This window comes from Saccopteryx leptura, chromosome 2, assembly GCF_036850995.1.
Source record: "Saccopteryx leptura isolate mSacLep1 chromosome 2, mSacLep1_pri_phased_curated, whole genome shotgun sequence".
NCBI lineage: Eukaryota > Metazoa > Chordata > Mammalia > Chiroptera > Emballonuridae > Saccopteryx > Saccopteryx leptura.
In genome coordinates this window covers 245,154,400-245,170,692 of record NC_089504.1, presented here as the reverse complement: position 1 = coordinate 245,170,692, position 16,293 = coordinate 245,154,400, and the positions used below count along the sequence as shown (strand labels likewise).

Genomic DNA, 16,293 nt, shown 5'->3' with positions numbered 1-16,293 from the left:
TTATGTGTGTAACTTCACACATAAAATATATTGGAACCTAAAAATAAAGTGACCTTTTGATATCTGACAGCCTCAGCCTAGTGAATCCCAGGTTATTGCACCCAGAAAAGTGAACCGAATACATCCTGCTCCTGGTGCAGCAGGTGCGGCTTCAACACAGTTGTGCTCATCACTTGTGTCTTCTTGTTTAGGGCTGTTTTGCTGCCGCTTCTGAGGTGTTAAAGCACCTGAAGGAAAGATTCCCGCCCAATAGTCAGCATGCCCAGGTAACTGGTTCTTTGCGTGACATTGGATTTATTTCTGAAAAGACAGTTTTTACTGTATTGTTGTCAAAGGGCAATATTTCAGATGCTGCTTTCAGTTTCTTGTGTCCTGGTTCCTTTCTGTGGTGTCCATGCATTAAGGTCAACGTAGGCAATTAGGGGATTCTGCAGGCCTTCTTCGAAAAGGCCGAGACATAACCTGAGAAGAGATTTAAAGCAGGATCCTTCTTTTCCTCCCGTCTTCACGGTTTTAAATTAGTATTCCTAATACTTTATCTCTAACTGTGTGGGAAGAGGAAAAGAAATCGTCACTGTCTTTCATCAGATCAAGAATTAGGTCCTGGTTTTGTTATTTTGCCTTGTACTTGGCAACTTGAATCCTTTCCTCCCAGAATTAAATAACTGTTTGGGAAGATGTTGTACCCAGAGGGAATGAATTTATAAAGTAGTCCCAGGCCCTTGGTTTCTTACAGCACTGATTTTTATCTCTAAAGAGGCTGAAAAAACTGTTAACAAGGGGCCGCTTTCTCTTCCTTCCCTTAGCAAGTTGAGTCTTCAGTGGAGTAGGGAATCTGAAATCATTAGCGATTGAGACCTGGGAATCTCCCACTGTGAGTCCCTGGAGTGGTTCCGCACAGTGGTCATTAGATATGGTGTGAGCACTCATCTGCCTGTGAGCTGTGCTAATATCTGAATTCAGAGCACCCAGGATGGGGGAGGGGGGCAGTAAGCAATCAAGACAGCAGATAGCACCTGGGGGGACGAAGTGTGGTTCTGTGGCGGTGCTAACATGCTGCGGTAGTTTCAGTTACAGTTCTAGCTGTAACAAAGAAGGTGTACAGTTAAAAAAAATTTTTTTTAAAAAGCTACGATTTAATTTACAGTTGACAGAAAAAACATTCATGGCAGATAAATATATAAGAAGATGCTCAACCCTGACTAGTGGTCAGGAAATTACAAATGAAAGCAATAATGAGATATTTCATCCCCATCAGATTAGCCATAGGTAAAATATCTGAGAATACCAGCAGTCAGTGGGAATGTGGAGCGATGAGCAATGTCACAGGCTGCTGCTGGGGGCTGAAAAGTGGCAAGGCCCATCTGAAGAACACATGGGGACTGTATTTAGTGAAACACGCATGCTAACAGCCCAGTGTTTCCGCCGCTTGTGTATTCCCGAGATCAACTCTTGCGCAGGGAGAGGTGCATGAAAGTGTTTATTGCAGCATTTTTCAGAAGAGGGAAAAATTGATGCCACCTAAAAAAAACCCATCAATATGAGAATGAATAAAGTATCACATATATCATTGAAAACTATTTATCAGTGAAAAGGAATGAACTAGAATTTCTTTTATTAATATGTGTAAACCCTAAAAATAATGTTGAGCTTTTCAAAGCAAGTTGTCAAAGATGCAATACAGGATGATACCGTTTATTTATACAGAGTTTAAAAATGTATTGGTTCTACCACATACTAATTATGGATATGTATGCATGTTGTAAAAGTGTAAGAACATGGATGGGAATGATAAATACCAAACCCAATGCTTATTTTGGAAAAAAGAGAGGGGGAATGGAATTTGTACAGTACTTCATAGTTTGAAGCAAATAAAGCAAAATGTTGTGATTTTGACAGAGTTGATAATTGACACACATGTGTTTGTTATTTCATTAGTGCTTTTTCACATACTTGAAATACTTAAATTTTTTTTTTTTTTTTTGGTATTTTTCTGAAGCTGGAAACGGGGAGAGACAGTCAGACAGACTCCTGCATGCGCCCGACCAGGATCCACCTGGCACGCCCACCAGGGGTGATGCTCTGCCCCTCCAGGGCGTCGCTCTGCCACAACCAGAGCCACTCTAGCGCCTGGGGCAGAGGCCAAGGAGCCATCCCAGCGCCCGGGCCATCTTTGCTCCAATGGAGCCTTGGCTGCGGGAGGGGAAGAGAGAGACAGAGAGGAAGGAGGTGGGGAGTGGAGAAGCAAATGGGCGCTTCTCCTGTGTGCCCTGGTCGGGAATCAAACCCGGGTCCCCTGCACGCCAGGCCGACGCTCTACCGCTGAGCCAACCGGCCAGGGCAAAAATATTTTTTTAATAGCAAAAAAAAGAGTGTGTGAATTGTAAGGGTATTTGCTAAGCAAACTAAAACGCTTTCATATCTCTATTGAATAATCAGGTGATCACTTACCATTTTGTCCCTAATTGTACTTTTTTTCTTATTAGTTATGGATGCTATGTGATCAGAAAATACAGTTTGACAGAGCAATGCACGATGGCAGATATCATTTGGCTGATTCACTTGTTACAGGAATCACAGCTCTTCATAGCATAGAGGGTGTATATCGGTAAGAGTCTTGGAAAACTCCAGCCCGGAATGAATTCATTGTCAAGTGGCTTTATTCTTATTTGTCTTGTTTGTGAATTGAGTTTTTCACTTTAGCTTAGGAAGAAACTTTTTTCTTTTTATTATATATTACAGAAAGTGAGAAAATACAGATAAATTGAAGAAAATAAGTACCCCCCCAGAGATAATCTTCATTCTGATATCTATAGTTCCAGACTTTGTTCATGTGTGTGTCTGTGTGTGTGTATACACATGTATGCTTATACACATGCACATACTTTTTTTCCTCTTAACCATAATTCTGTCCAGCACAGTTCTTCCCTTTGTGGATCTAATTCCAGTCTCAAGTGAGAAAGTGGGGATTCTAACCCTGAAAGTGACTATACTTATACCCCTTGCAAAACATCAACATAACCACTTATGTTTATTTTGTTTTCTGTCAGAAAAGCAGTCGTACTGCAGGCTCAGAACCAAATGTCAGAAGCTCACAAGCTTTTACAAAAATTGTTGATTCATTGTCAGAAAATCAGGAACACAGAAATGGTGATCAGGTAAGAGAGGCCTCGCATGCACCCCACAGGCGGGACGTGGTGGCGGGAGCTCTCATGCGTGTCTTCCCCATTGCGAGCAGCGTCCTGCTGTCCGTGGCGGAGCTGTACTGGCGGTCTTCCTCGCCCACCATCGCGCTGCCCGTGCTCCTGCAAGCCCTGGCCCTCTCCAAGGAGTATCGGCTGCAGTACCTGGCCTCCGAAACGGTGCTGAACCTGGCTTTTGCCCAGGTAAGCCAATCTCTGTTTTTCTTAACACATATTTGTACTCAAGAACTGGCATGGCTGGTACTGCTTTTTGGTTTTGAATAGGGTAATAATGAGCTTTGACTTCTTCCTGTGGCAGTCTGGGAATGCAGTCTCCACGGCAAGCCCTCCACAGCAGCCTGGTTTGTGAACTTGGTGACAGGCCGACACCTCCCAGTGGCTCTGGCTTCACCGAGCTGTGTATTTAGTAATGGGTACTCACCTTTTCACTGACGAAACTTGGATCATATTAATGAGCAGTGCCTGATTTAACGAGGGGATGAATAGAATAAAGAACTGAAGAAGTCATTGAAAGGTTTTGGAAATGAAATTTTTTTCTAAATATTTGTTTCCTCTCTCCCCTTGTGGAACAGAAAGGCTATGAGGGAAGGGGCCTTTTTTTTTTTTTTTTTTGTATTTTTCTGAAGCTGGAAACGGGGAGGCAGTCAGACAGACTCCCGCATGCACCTGACTGGGATCCACCTGGCACACCCACCAGGGGGCGATGCTCTGCCCAACCGGGGTGTCGCCCCGTTGCGACCAGAGCCACTCTAGCGCCCAAGGCAGAGGCCACGGAGCCATCCCCAGCGCCCGGGCCATCCTTGCTCCAATGGAGCCCCGGTTGCGGCTGCGGGAGGGGAAAAGAGAGACAGAGAGGAAGGAGAGGGGGAGGGGTGGAGAAGCAGATGGGCGCCTCTCCTGTGTGCCCTAACCGGGAATCCAACCTGGGACTTGCGCATGCCAGGCCAACACTCTACCACTAGGGCATTTGTTTTTGCCCCTACTTTATCCCATGGTACCTAATAGGATCTATATATAGCAGGCTTTGAATATTTATTCAATTTATAATTTTGAGTTCACTAGACGAATTTACTAACTAAAGCAGTGGTTCTGCAAACGAACTGCATTAGAATTATTGGGGAAATTAAAAAAATATCTGTAAACCTGGCCTTCCCTAGAACCTACCCAGAACTCTAATGGCGGAGTCTAGGAATCTGTTTTCCTTTGTGGCTTCCCCAATGATTCTTTATTGTCTTAATTAGGTTAAAATTCACATAATGTTAAATTCACGGTTTTAACCATTTTAAAGTATATACTTAAGTGGATTTTAGAATATCTATATTATACCAATATATATAGAGAGAGAATATTTTAGAATATTTACAGTGTTTTCCAACAATCATATTATCTAATTCCAGAATGTTTCCATTACACCAAAAAGAAACCTCATTCCCATTAAACAGACCTACCTATCCTCTCGTTCCAGCACCTGGCAATCACTCACTTACTTTGTGTCTTCTATGGATTTGACTATTCTGTATATTCCTATAATGAAATCATACAATATCTGGCCTTTTGTGTCTGGCTTCTTCACTTAGTGTAACGGTTTCAGGGCTCATTCATGTTGTAGCATGTACTACATCCCTCTTAACAGCTGAGTCATACTCCATTGCATGTACACGTGTATTGTTTATTCGTCAGTTGATGGACAGTGGGTGGTTTCCACCTTTTGGCTGTTATGATTAGTTCAAACATCCACGTACAAGTTTTTGTGTGGATATCTGTTTTCATTTCTCTTGGGTATGCTTAAGAGTAGAATTGTTAACATATGATAATTCGGTTTAACTTGATTTTTTTTTCCTATTGAACCGTTGCATTCCTGGAATAAATCCCATTTGGTTGTGATGTACAGTTCTTCTAATATGCTGCTGGATTTTGTTTGCTTAATATTTGTTGAGGATTCTCTTATAAGAGAGATTGGTCTGTAGTTTTCTTGTGATAGCTTTGTTTTGCTTTGCTTTTAGGGTAATAATACTGGCCTTTTCTATATTTTGGAGTTTGAGAAAGATTGGTCCTAATTCTTGAAATGTTTGGTAGAATTAACCTGTGAAGCCAATGGGCCTAAGCTTTTCCTTGTTGGATTTTTTTTAAAGCTAAGTTTTTATTTTTAAATTACTCATTTTTTTTATGGTGACAGAGACAGAGAGAGGGACAGATTGGGACAGACAGGAAGAGAGATATGAGAAGCATCAATTCTTGGTTGCGGCACCTTCGTTGTTCATTGATTGCTTTCTCATATGTGCTTTGACTGGGGGGTAGGGGCTACAGCAGACTGAGTGACCCCTTGCTCAAGCCAGCAACCTTGGGCTCAAGCTGATGAGCCTTGCTCAAACCAGATGAGCCCGCGCTCAAGCCAGTGACCTCGGGGTTTCGAACCTGGATCCTCTGTGTCCCAGTCCGACGCTCTATCCACTATGCCACCGCCTGGTTAGGCAAAATGACTCTTATTTATTGACTTGAGAGAAAGAGGGAGCAGCAGAAATGTCACCTTTCTGCTCCACCTATTTATGCATTCCTTGGTTGATTATTATATGTGTCCTCATTGGGATAGAACCTGCAGATTTGGTGTATCAAGACGATGTTTCTTTTTCAGCTCATCTTTGGAATCCCGGAACAGGCCTTAAGTCTTCTCCACATGGCCATTGAGCCCATCTTGGCTGACGGAGCTGTCCTGGACAAAGGCCGGGCCATGTTCTTAGTGGCCAAGTGCCAAGTGGCTTCTGCAGCTTCCTATGATCCAGAAAGGAAAGCGGAAGGTAGGAAGCCATCCAAAGATTGTTAGGCAATACTATTGCAGAAAGCTTCTAAAATGTGGGGCCCAGAAAAAGAGAAGACATTAGACCTGGAACAGTATTTAAGTCCTGAGTGTTCACAATTCTATGTTCAAGTTTCATGCAGCATTTAAAGTGCTTTCACATGTATGTTTGTCATGCGGGTTGAGACAAATGAATGGTTATTACACTATAGAATCTGGTACCAGGCTGGAAGTCAAGACTAAAGATCTTTTATAAAATCTTGCTCTAGTGTATTTTTTTCTCCTCAAAGAGTTGAATATAAAAGTATCTGCACAGCATAGGGAATATAGTCAGTAATATTGCAATAACTGTGTATGTGCCAGGTGAGTACTGGAAATATCAGGAGAAACACTAAAGTATATGATAGTCTAATCACTGTGCTGTACACCTGAAACCAATACAAAATAATACTGAAAGTAACCTGACCTGTGGTGGCGCAGTGGATAAAGCATCGACCTGGAATGCTGAGGTCGCCTGTTCAAAACCCTGGGCTTACCTGGTCAAGGCACATATGGGAGTTGATGCTTCCAGCTCCTCCCCTCTTCTCTTTCTCTCTCTCTCTCTCTCCTCCTTCTCTCCTCTCTAAAATGACTAAAGTCTTTAAAAAAAATACTGAAAGTAAACAGTAATTGAAAAATTAAAAAGTGTGTTTAAGTGCTAATACACACACAATTTAAGTTAAAGTTAAAGAAAAGTAACTGGTACATGTTAAATCAATAAAAGTAGATATAGAGTTTTGGAAACTATGTAACGTGTTAAACGTGTGGTATTTTCCACTCCTTCCATCAGCTCTGGAGGCTGCTGTTGAGAACCTCAGCGAAGCCAAGAACTATTTTGCAAAGGTGGACTGCAAGGAGCGGATCAGAGATGTCGTTTACTTCCAGGCCAGGCTCTACCACACCCTGGGGAGGACCCAGGAGAGGAACCGATGTGCAATGCTCTTCCGGCAGCTGCATCAGGAACTGCCCTCGCACGGGGTGCCCTTGATAAATCATCTCTAGTGAGAACGTCCCTGCCAGGCTGCTGTGCAGAGTGAAAGATTTTGGACTTGTTTACACTCCCTCTTTCCATATTCATGATGTTTTTGATGTCTGTCTTATCAATAAACTTCAGAGTCGTTAGTCTTAATTTTGCTTCTAGAAGATACATATCTATTTGTTTTCCCTTTTCCTTTTGATAATAAAGACACCAACCTTTTTTTAAAAGATTTTATTTATTGATTTTACAGAGAGAGGAGAGAGGGAGGGAGGAGCAAGAAGTATCAACTCATAGTTGCTTCATTTTAGTTGTTCATTGATTGCTTGTCGTATGTGCCTTGACCTGGCAATCCCAGGGTTTCAAACCCGAGACCTCCATTTTCCAGGTGGATGCTTTATGCACTGAGCCACCACAGGTCAGGCTGCAAAGACACCAGCTTTTTGTTAATGAACAGCTATTATTAGCATGTGTTAAAGATAATGTTTCTCTGGGAAAAACTGCCAATATCGTATTAGAAATCGTGCATACTCTCCATCATTATGTAGCTTTGTTTACACATGCTCAAGCAAGACCCCTTTTGGGTATCGGTAGGTATCGCCAGGGGGTCAGTGCAGGTGTTTCTGTGGCTTGAGTTTCCTTCCGAAGCTTTCCTGCTGTGTACGACTGACTGGTGCTGGTAGTGGGCCCGTGGGTGCTTGTGAGTACGTGTTGGTCCCTGACTGGAGTTAAGAAGGAGAAGATGTGTTTATGGATTTTAGATCAATGACAAGCATATTTCATTCACTTTCTGGCTGTCGACTTTCTTCTATCTTCTGCATTGGTATATTTTTTCTGTAACTATATAAATGAGAGATGATAATATCTTTTTTTCTTTTTTTGTGACAGAGAGAGGGATAGGGACAGACAGGAAGGGAGAGAGATGAGAAGCATCAAGTCTTCATTGTGGCACCTTAGTTTCTCACTGATTGCTTTCTCATATGTGCCTTGACCGGGGGGAGGGGGTATGGCAGACTGAGTGACCCCTTGCTCAAGCCAGCGACCTTGGGCTCAAGCTGGTGAGCCTTGCTCAAACCAGATGAGCCTGCGCTCAAGCTGGCGACCTTGGGGTTTTGAACCTGGGTCCTCCGCGTCCCAGTCCATCACTCTATTCATTGCGCCACTGCCTGGTCAGGCAAGAGATGATAGTATCTTAAGTCTAGGAATTCATCATGAATAAGGTGATTATAAATTAAGAAAGCACCTGAAGCTCAGAGGTGTGTAATGCCATCAAACACACAATGTCTCTAATTTGCTCAACTCTGCAATTAAGCAGAAGCCAGGAATTGCTTTGTCTGTTCATGAACTTTATATTATCCTTGAGTGTTCACAGGAAAATCTGTTTCAAGTCCAAAACAGCAACAAGACACCAACCAAATTTTGCAGCTTCTATCATCGGCTCTTTCTCCATTAAGTTTAAACCTTCTGATGGGAAATAATTTACCTGCAAAGCGCTTTGAAGCACGTAAAACCACTTCCATCCATTAGGGTGTATGGAAAAAAGAGATTCAATGCGGAGATAGACTAATTGGAATGTTGGTTGTTGGGTGTTTGGTTTTTTTTAGCAAAGGTGAGAGAGGGAGAGAGGGCGCGCGTGCAAGAGAGATGGACAGACAGGGAGAGAGATGAGAAGCATTAACTCAGAGTTGTAGCACTTTAGTTGTTCATTATTGCTATCTCATACATGCCTTGATTGGGGGGCTCCAGCTGAGCCAGTGACCCTTTGCTCAAGCCAGTGACCTTGGAATTCAAGCCAGTGACCTTTGGGCTCAAGCCAGCAACCATGGTGTCATGTCTATGACTCCATGTTCAAGCTGGTGACCCCACACTCAAGCTGGTAAGCCTGCACTCAAACCGGCGACCGTGGAGTTTTGAAACTGGGTCCTCAGTGCCCCAGGTGGATGCTCTATTCACTGTGCCACTATGCTCTATTCACAGCCCGCCTGGTCAGGTGGTCTGTTGATGTTTAAAAATATTTACTTAAATTTATTTGAAAGGTTATACATGTAGAAGGTAAAAAAAAATATTCTTAAAGACCTTATAAGTAAAAAGTAATTCTTCCTCCCAGAAAGTTACCATAACTGTATGTTTCTTCTTATTCCCCCAAATTAATTCTTTGATCTGATGTCATGTTGAGTCAATGTATTTAAACTAAGATCCTCCCAATCTAAGAAGTGATGTTAACCACTCAGCCTTAGTGTAAGAAGGTCCAAGAGATGGGGCACAGTTGCTCAGCTGTCCCCTCAGGTGTCAACATTAAAAACCAGAAGTCATCAAACCTAACCAGGACAGGGCTACATTATTTATGTGGCCCAGTGCAAAGTAAAACTACAAGGCCTATATTAAGCAGAGCCTTAAACCAGATAGGGGGCCCTGCTATGCAAAGAGCCCCATGCAAATGCACAGTTTGCATGCCCATGAAGCCAGCCTACCGCCCCTGACCCTGCTCTCAGCTTGCATGTTCACCCTGGTAGGACTGAATCCAAAGCTAACATAAAGAGACCATGGCTAGGCCTGGCTGGGTAGCTCAGTTGGTTAGAGTGGTGTCCCCACATGCTGGAGTTTGGTTCCTGGTCAAGGCACATACAAGAATCAACCAATAAATGCATGAATAAGTTGAACAACAGATTGATGTCTCTCTCACTTCCTCTCTCTTTAAAAATTAATATAGCCTGACCTGTGGTGGCGTAGTGGGATAGAGCGTCGACCTGGAACACTGAGGTCGCCGGTTTGAAACCTTGGGCTTGCCTGGTCAAGGCACATATGGGATTTGATGCTTCCTGCTCCTCCCCCTTCTCTCTCTCTCTCACTCTTCTCTCTCTAAAAAAAAAAAATCAATAAATAAAAAAAATTAATATATATATTTTTAAAAAGCCATAGCTCCCTGACATCCGTGACTTAAGATTTATTGTCTGGGGCCCATCTCCTCCAGGGAGGAATAGTGGTATAAATGAAAAGTTGGAAACATCAGAGTGATCCCCAAACTCAGAACTGTCTGGGTTACTTCTTTCCTGGTGGATCATTTGGCAGGGGAAGAAAGAGTCAGACTGGTATAATTAGGGATATAAAAGTTGGTGATTTGGTTAAATGTGGAAAGGGTTTGGTAAGGAGGGGATTATGTCTAAATAGCCAGTTGACATTCAGGTCTATAACAGATCTTAGGATTTATCCTCAAAAGGGAAGAGAAGAAAGGTGTGGTGACCAGAGCCAGTGGTTTGGCATGGTGAGAACTCGACCCAGCAGGTTTGGTGTTGAGTGTTTCCAATATTGGGGCAGGTGGGAACAGATAGCTTAACACAGAGCGCCCTATAGTAAGTTATTTATGTATCTTCACACATTAATCTTCATTACAATCCTGAAAGGTAAGCAGTATCATTAATCCCATTTAACAGACATAGAGATTGAGGTGTAAGGAGGTATAAGTAAGTTACAGAGCTAGGAATCCAGTCTAGTGGGCACATTAGCCTACTGCTGCCTGTTCCCTGAGTTTTGAAAAATCCTGCACTGGCCTGACCTGTGGTGGCGCAGTGGATAGAGCGTCGAACTGGAACGCTGAGGCTGCTGATTCAAAACCCTGGGCTTGCCTGGTCAAGGCGCATATGGAAGTTGATGCTTCCTGCTCCTCTCCCCTTTCTCTCTCTCTTTATCATTCTCTCTCCTCTCTAAAATGAATAAATTAAAAAAAATAAAGTAAAAAGAAAAGTCCTGCACTGATTTGGGAATATATATTATTTTTCAGTTGGTTGGACACATAACTGATACTCTCAGTTGTCATTCACCTAGTGCCCAATACAGGCCAGACATTGTACTAGGTAGCATCTCTAATGCTAAACTGAACACCATTTCACAGGTGAGAAAGTACGCTCCCGTGATTTCAGCTGCCCCACCTCCCTCACCAGGACAAGTCCGTCTGGATTCAGTCCCCCTGTGACCAGCTCGTGACGTCTGCTCTCCCATTGCCACACCGCCATCTCCTGAATATTTCAGCTGGTTCACAGTGTCATAAGTTTTGTCCTGATGCTTTTTGGGGTGGTCACACTGATTTTGTTCTTTCTCATAGTACATCTAAGACAAATGTAGACCTTTATGTAGGCCCTGCTGACTTCCCCTTTTATACTGTTGTTTATGTTTGGGTCTAACAAACATATTAACCTCACTGCCTGTTAAATGCAAACTTCTCAGGGTCTTTTTTTTTGCCAGCATTTTTCTACTGTCCTGTTGGCTGGGAAAGAATTCAATGAGTAATGGTGTGGTTAATCCGGATGTCTCTACTTGATGTCTGAGGTTTGGGAGGTGGAACCTGCCAGTGAACAACACAACTAGCACACAGAGCAGTTCCGGGAGGAAAAGACAAAGCCATAGCAAGAGCTTAGGATGCTCTCCTAATGGGTCAGGTCATCACTGGAAAGTCTTACTCCTCAACCTCTCCCTGGTACTGCCCAAGTTTTCTTAAAAAGAAGATTCAAATGCTTTGTTTATTTTCTTGTCAGTCTGTGTTGTCAAGACAACAAGATCTGTTTGCCTAGATTAGGTTTTCCTGGTGCTTTTGTAGGAGAAAAGCTCAAAAAGCAAAGCCAATTCTTCTTTCCATTATCACTAAGAAGAAAATGGTTTGTGTGGGTTGAGTCCTATCACAAAGGGACTGAATGTCAATGAGAGGCCGGTTGAGATGTTCTCTGCTTTGTTTTAATTCACATTAATCAGAAAGGCACACGGCTGATGGCGTTTTTCACTCTGTGGCAAGCATATTAATAGTTAGCACCTCTGTGTGCTTTATGTGACAAGCACTGAGCTATTATCTTTACGTATACAACTGTATTTCAACCCCAAGCCAGCCTGTGAGCTGAGCTAGGCTTATTGTCCCCATTTGACAGCTAATAAAAGCAGTCACCTGTCCAAGGCCACAGAGCTAATTAACTATCAAAGCTGGAGTTTAGGCCCTGGCTGGTTGGCTCAGTGGTAGAGCATCGGCCTGGTGTGTAGGAGTCCCGGGTTCGATTCCTGGCCAGGGCACACAGGAGAAGCGCCCATCTGTTTCTCTACCCCTCCCCCTCTCCTTCCTCTCTGTCTCTCTCTTCCCCTCCCGCAGCCAAGGCTTCATTGGAGCAAAGTCGGCCTGGGCGCTGAAGATGGCTCTGTGCCCTCTGCCTCAGGCGCTAGAATGGCTCTGGTTGTGACAGAGCGACGCCCCAGATGGGCAAAGCATCGCCCCCTGGTGGGCGTGACGGGGGGGGGGGGGATCCAGGTCGGGCGCATGAGGGAGTCTGTCTGACTGCCTCCCTGTTTCCAACTTCAGAAAAATACAAAAAAAAAAGCTGGAGTTTGAACTAGGTCTGCCTGACTTCCCCAGTCACTGCTTTCAGTTGCAAAGCTGAAGGTAAACCAGTGAATCAGCAGTGGTACCTCCCTACATTCCAGGAATGTATAGCTCTGTGGACAGGTCAGAATGCATGAGTGAAAAGTGAAGAATAACACAGGCAGGGTATCTGAGCATCAAATAAATGGCACGGTCCTTGCTATAGGAGATCGGACTGGAGAGAGGACAGGGAGGGTCTGGGTCACAGCACTGCAGGAAATCCTTCCAGAAAGAAGTGAATTTGGGGCTACAGTTTATATTGGAATGGGCTCTTTCTTACCTTTCTCACATCATTGGCTTCTAACTTTACACAGATGCACATACATCTAAGTTTCTGCCCATTAGCCAGTGTTCTAATAAAACAAAAAGACAATTCGACAACACGATGGAAACATGTAGAACTGTATATTTTAACACGTAACAGGAAACAACATCAACCAATATCTATTTTGGTTTCTTTAGTATAGCAGGGGTTGCCAAACTATGGCCTGTGGGCCAAATCTGGCATGTCACCTGTTTTCATATGGCCTATTGGCTCAGAATGGTTTATATATTTAAAATGGTTGAAGAAAAATCAAAACAATACTTTGTTATCCGAACATTATGTGAAATTCAACTTTCTGTGCTGTAAATAAAGTTTTATTGGAACACAGCCATGTCCATTCACTTACTTTTGCTGCTAGAATGGCAAAGGTGTTGCCAACAGACAGCATAAGGTCTGCAAAGCCTAAAATATTTACTGTCTGGCCCTCAACAGGAAAAGTTTGCTGACTCCTGTCACATAGTCAGACAAACATGTTCCGGATGTTCCCTATCAGCCTCAATACATTTTTTGGGGGGAAGAAAATAGAAAAATACACAACTATGTATCCACCGTTGAGAATTGACTTCACATTTCGCCATCTGCTTCAAACCCACTTATACGTAAAAGGCCTAAAACTTTATGACATTCATCAAATGACTATAACACGTTTCATGGATCCATTCCCATGCTGATCACTTAGGACGGTTGTTCCCAGGTCTTCGGTATTCTCAATAAATACTTGCAATGCTGAATAACATCAGGAGGGGTGGCCATCTTATTGGAACGCCCCAATTGTTGGAGAGCGCCCCTGCAGCCTGGAAATACTAGAGGAGCTGAACAGAAGTGGACTGGAAATGCACCCAGTTGACAAGCGGACTTCAAACCTTTCATTACTTTGGCTTTTGACTCCCTTCTCAATTTTGGATTTCCCTTTTGGCTGCTTTGCAGAGTGAGACACCCCGTGGTAAGTCCTGGTTTAGGACTGGGGTTCACAACCACCCAAGGCGGGAGGCCTGGCAGCCCTTGGTTTTCTCTCGCCCTCCGCGGCGCTGATACCAAGCTGGGACACCAACCACACACTTACGGCTCCAGCAAAGTAGAGCACTAAAAGGAGTGGCACGTTTGGTAAGAATATGGTGTTTTCTACACAAAGCATCTAAGTAGTCTTCGGGAAAAGCCAGATTTCACTGGGTTTCGGTATTTTGGTACATCCAGGAGGCATAGGGGGTGAGGAAGGTACACCGTCCTTTAGCATTTAGGGCGAGCTCTGAGCAGTGGTGGGGCCGGTGCGGAAGGGATTCCCCAAGTAGGTGCTCCGCAGCCTTGGGGAACTTTCAGGGACTCTGCCGCTGCCGACTGTTCCCGCGCGTGGCTAAACAAAGCTAACCCATCCCGCCGAAGGGTGCCGCAGCCGCCGCGGGGAGAACCGGGGCAGGTGCGTTCGGCGGCCGGGGGTAAAGTTGCAGCGCAGCCTCCGCGCTCGTGCCCCCGGCGGGTCTCCCCCTCCTCGCAAGTCCGCGGCCTCCTTCCCGGCCCGGCCTCAGCCTACTCCGTCTGCTCGACCCCGCCTCCCCTTTCTTCTCCTTTCTCTCCGCTACTTTCGCCTCTGCGGGCTCCCGCCTCCCCGCCCTCCCCGGCACCTGGCCAGGCGGCGGGGACGCGCCCAGGGGGGCGCGCGCAGGGCGCGGGCGCGGGCGGGGCCGGCTCGGCGCGCCGGGTTTCAGCGGCGGCGGCCAATCCCCGTGCAGCCCGCGGCGGTGTCGCGCTGGAGCGGGGACCCGGGCGGCTCCTCCCGCCCCCGCCCCCAGCACGCCCGCCGGGGCTGCGCCGAGCCGAGCAAAGCGAAGCCGGGGGCGCAGACCGCGGGAGGCGGCGGCGGCGGCGGCGCGGAGGCCAGGTGAGCTGGCGAGAGGCGGGTCACGGTGACGGGGGACTAAGCCGCGGCAGCCCCGGCGCCCTCGGCCTCTTGAGGCGGGAGGAGCCACTGCCAGGATTGCAGACAAAGCCCTGAGGCCGGCCCCGGGCTCCCTTCTCCAAAGGGACCCCACGTGCGCCGCCCCACGCCCCACCACGTGGGGGCTCGGTCCCCGGCGCCCCTTCCTTCGCATCCTCTGAGCCCCAGGGCCTGGGGTGGCCTCTCGGCGGGACGGCGCCTGGCCCAAGGTGGCAGGGTGGTCCCGGAGTTTGCAACCGAGGTCACCCGGGGGCTCGGGCAGCAAGGATCTTGGAGGCTACCTCGGCCCACCCCCTCGCGTTTGACAGGTGGGGAGAGCCCTAGCGCACTGGGGAGGAGAGGGCCCACGGACTCGGAGCACCCGCCGATCTTGGGGGCAAACGCAGGCCTTGGGGAGATTGGACACCAGGCGGCAGGACCCTAGGCCAGCGCTTGGGGCCGGGGACCGTTGCCTGTCCCCAGTCGGCTCTCTGCCCCACCTCTCTCTGCCCCCCTCACCAAGTTCTCGGCCAGAACCTCACAGGCTTGGTCCCTTTGACCTAAATTCACCTCGGGGCTGCAGCAAGCTCGGTGTGCATGCAGAGAGGTGCCTGTACCGGCTCCCCTGCCTGACTCTTGAGGAGGCGGAGATGCTTGGCCCAGCCCCACTCAGCACTGGATCTTGGTGCCTGGGGCGCCACCCACTTCAGCCTTGAGCTTTTCCTGGCTCCTACTCCCCTGCACTGCCCAGTTTGGGAAGTAGGGTGTTTTCACAGCTCTGCCAGCCATCCTCTCGTTTGGCACTGAAGAGGGTGCACCTCAGCCCCTCTTATCTTCCCCAGAGGGTTGGTGCAGGGGAGTGGCGTTTGCGCGGGCTGAAACTCAGTGCTGTTGGCAAGAGAGGGGCCTTCTGGCCTTGGGGTGGGTCATGCAGTGTTCACCTCCTAAGAGGCAACTTTTGCCTTCCTCAGCCTGGTAGTCCCCACAGAGCTAGGGATAGAAACTTAGAGTGCCCTGGAGCTGTGCAGTCATTTACTACTCCCCTCTCCTGGCGCTGCCCCCATCAGGCAGCCAAGAGGATAGCTCTTTGTTCCCAAAAGCCTCCTTGTTCCTAGGGGTAGGCTTCAGGGGGAATTAGACCCCTCCTTCCGAACCACCCACATAAACATTCAATTTAAGAATAAGCAGTGTATATGCTATGCAAATGTGAGCCTGGACCTTCCATTTAGATTGCTGCTCACAAACCCTTCCTATGTAGAAAGAAGCCATTTGTAATGGAAGCACACACACATTTTTGAATAAAAAACAGCCACCATTGGATGAGCTCATAAGTACTGTGCTATGTGTTGCATGCATCATCTCATTTAATGCCTAAAACTATCCTGGGAGGAAGAGATTTTAACCCCATTGCAGAGATGAGGAGATGGAGGCTTGAAATAATCCTGCGGTGTTGCTAGGAGTTAGCCCCATGTATGGAGGGGCTCAGAGAGGTTAAGTAATTTGCCCAGGATCACACAGCCAACCCAGGTGTGGCAGCTCCTGGAGCCTTTGCATTTTCCCACCTGTTTTAGAGCAGGGACCCTTGCAGGGCCGCCCTCAGCTTCTTGAGGAGTCCAGATTCGTTCATTAAACCAGCCTGGGAGGACACA

General features: G+C 46.4%; 2 protein-coding genes and 1 long non-coding RNA gene across 12 annotated transcripts in view; 2 read left to right on the top strand and 1 right to left on the bottom strand.

The window, feature by feature from the left end:
• The window catches only part of LOC136395720 (anaphase-promoting complex subunit 5), a 29,238-nt gene extending 22,017 nt beyond the window's left edge, over positions 1-7,221 (top strand). The window contains exons 12-17 of one of the 2 annotated variants that reach the window (XM_066370955.1): positions 192-266; positions 2,487-2,608; positions 3,051-3,158; positions 3,239-3,386; positions 5,836-5,998; positions 6,827-7,221. In XM_066370955.1, the coding sequence (XP_066227052.1) occupies positions 192-266; positions 2,487-2,608; positions 3,051-3,158; positions 3,239-3,386; positions 5,836-5,998; positions 6,827-7,038 (828 nt within the window). In that variant the 3' untranslated portion in view covers positions 7,039-7,221. The remainder of the gene's footprint in view (positions 1-191; positions 267-2,486; positions 2,609-3,050; positions 3,159-3,238; positions 3,387-5,835; positions 5,999-6,826) is intronic. The other variant, XM_066370956.1, reaches the window with a different exon arrangement.
• A 56-nt stretch (positions 7,222-7,277) lies between these two features.
• LOC136395725 (uncharacterized) lies at positions 7,278-14,360 on the bottom strand. Its single transcript, XR_010749375.1, has 3 exons — positions 14,099-14,360; positions 12,688-12,760; positions 7,278-7,436 (listed from the first exon to the last, which is right to left on the bottom strand). It is a non-coding gene; the product is annotated as an uncharacterized lncRNA (long non-coding RNA).
• Positions 14,361-14,431: 71 nt separating this feature from the next.
• The window catches only part of LOC136395721 (calcium/calmodulin-dependent protein kinase kinase 2), a 50,027-nt gene continuing 48,165 nt past the window's right edge, over positions 14,432-16,293 (top strand). For 6 of the 9 annotated variants that reach the window (XM_066370961.1, XM_066370959.1, XM_066370963.1 and 3 more), the window contains exon 1: positions 14,432-14,608. The gene's annotated coding sequence lies outside the window, so the exon portion shown is untranslated. The remainder of the gene's footprint in view (positions 14,609-16,293) is intronic. The other 3 variants (XM_066370962.1, XM_066370965.1, XM_066370960.1) reach the window with 1 other exon arrangement.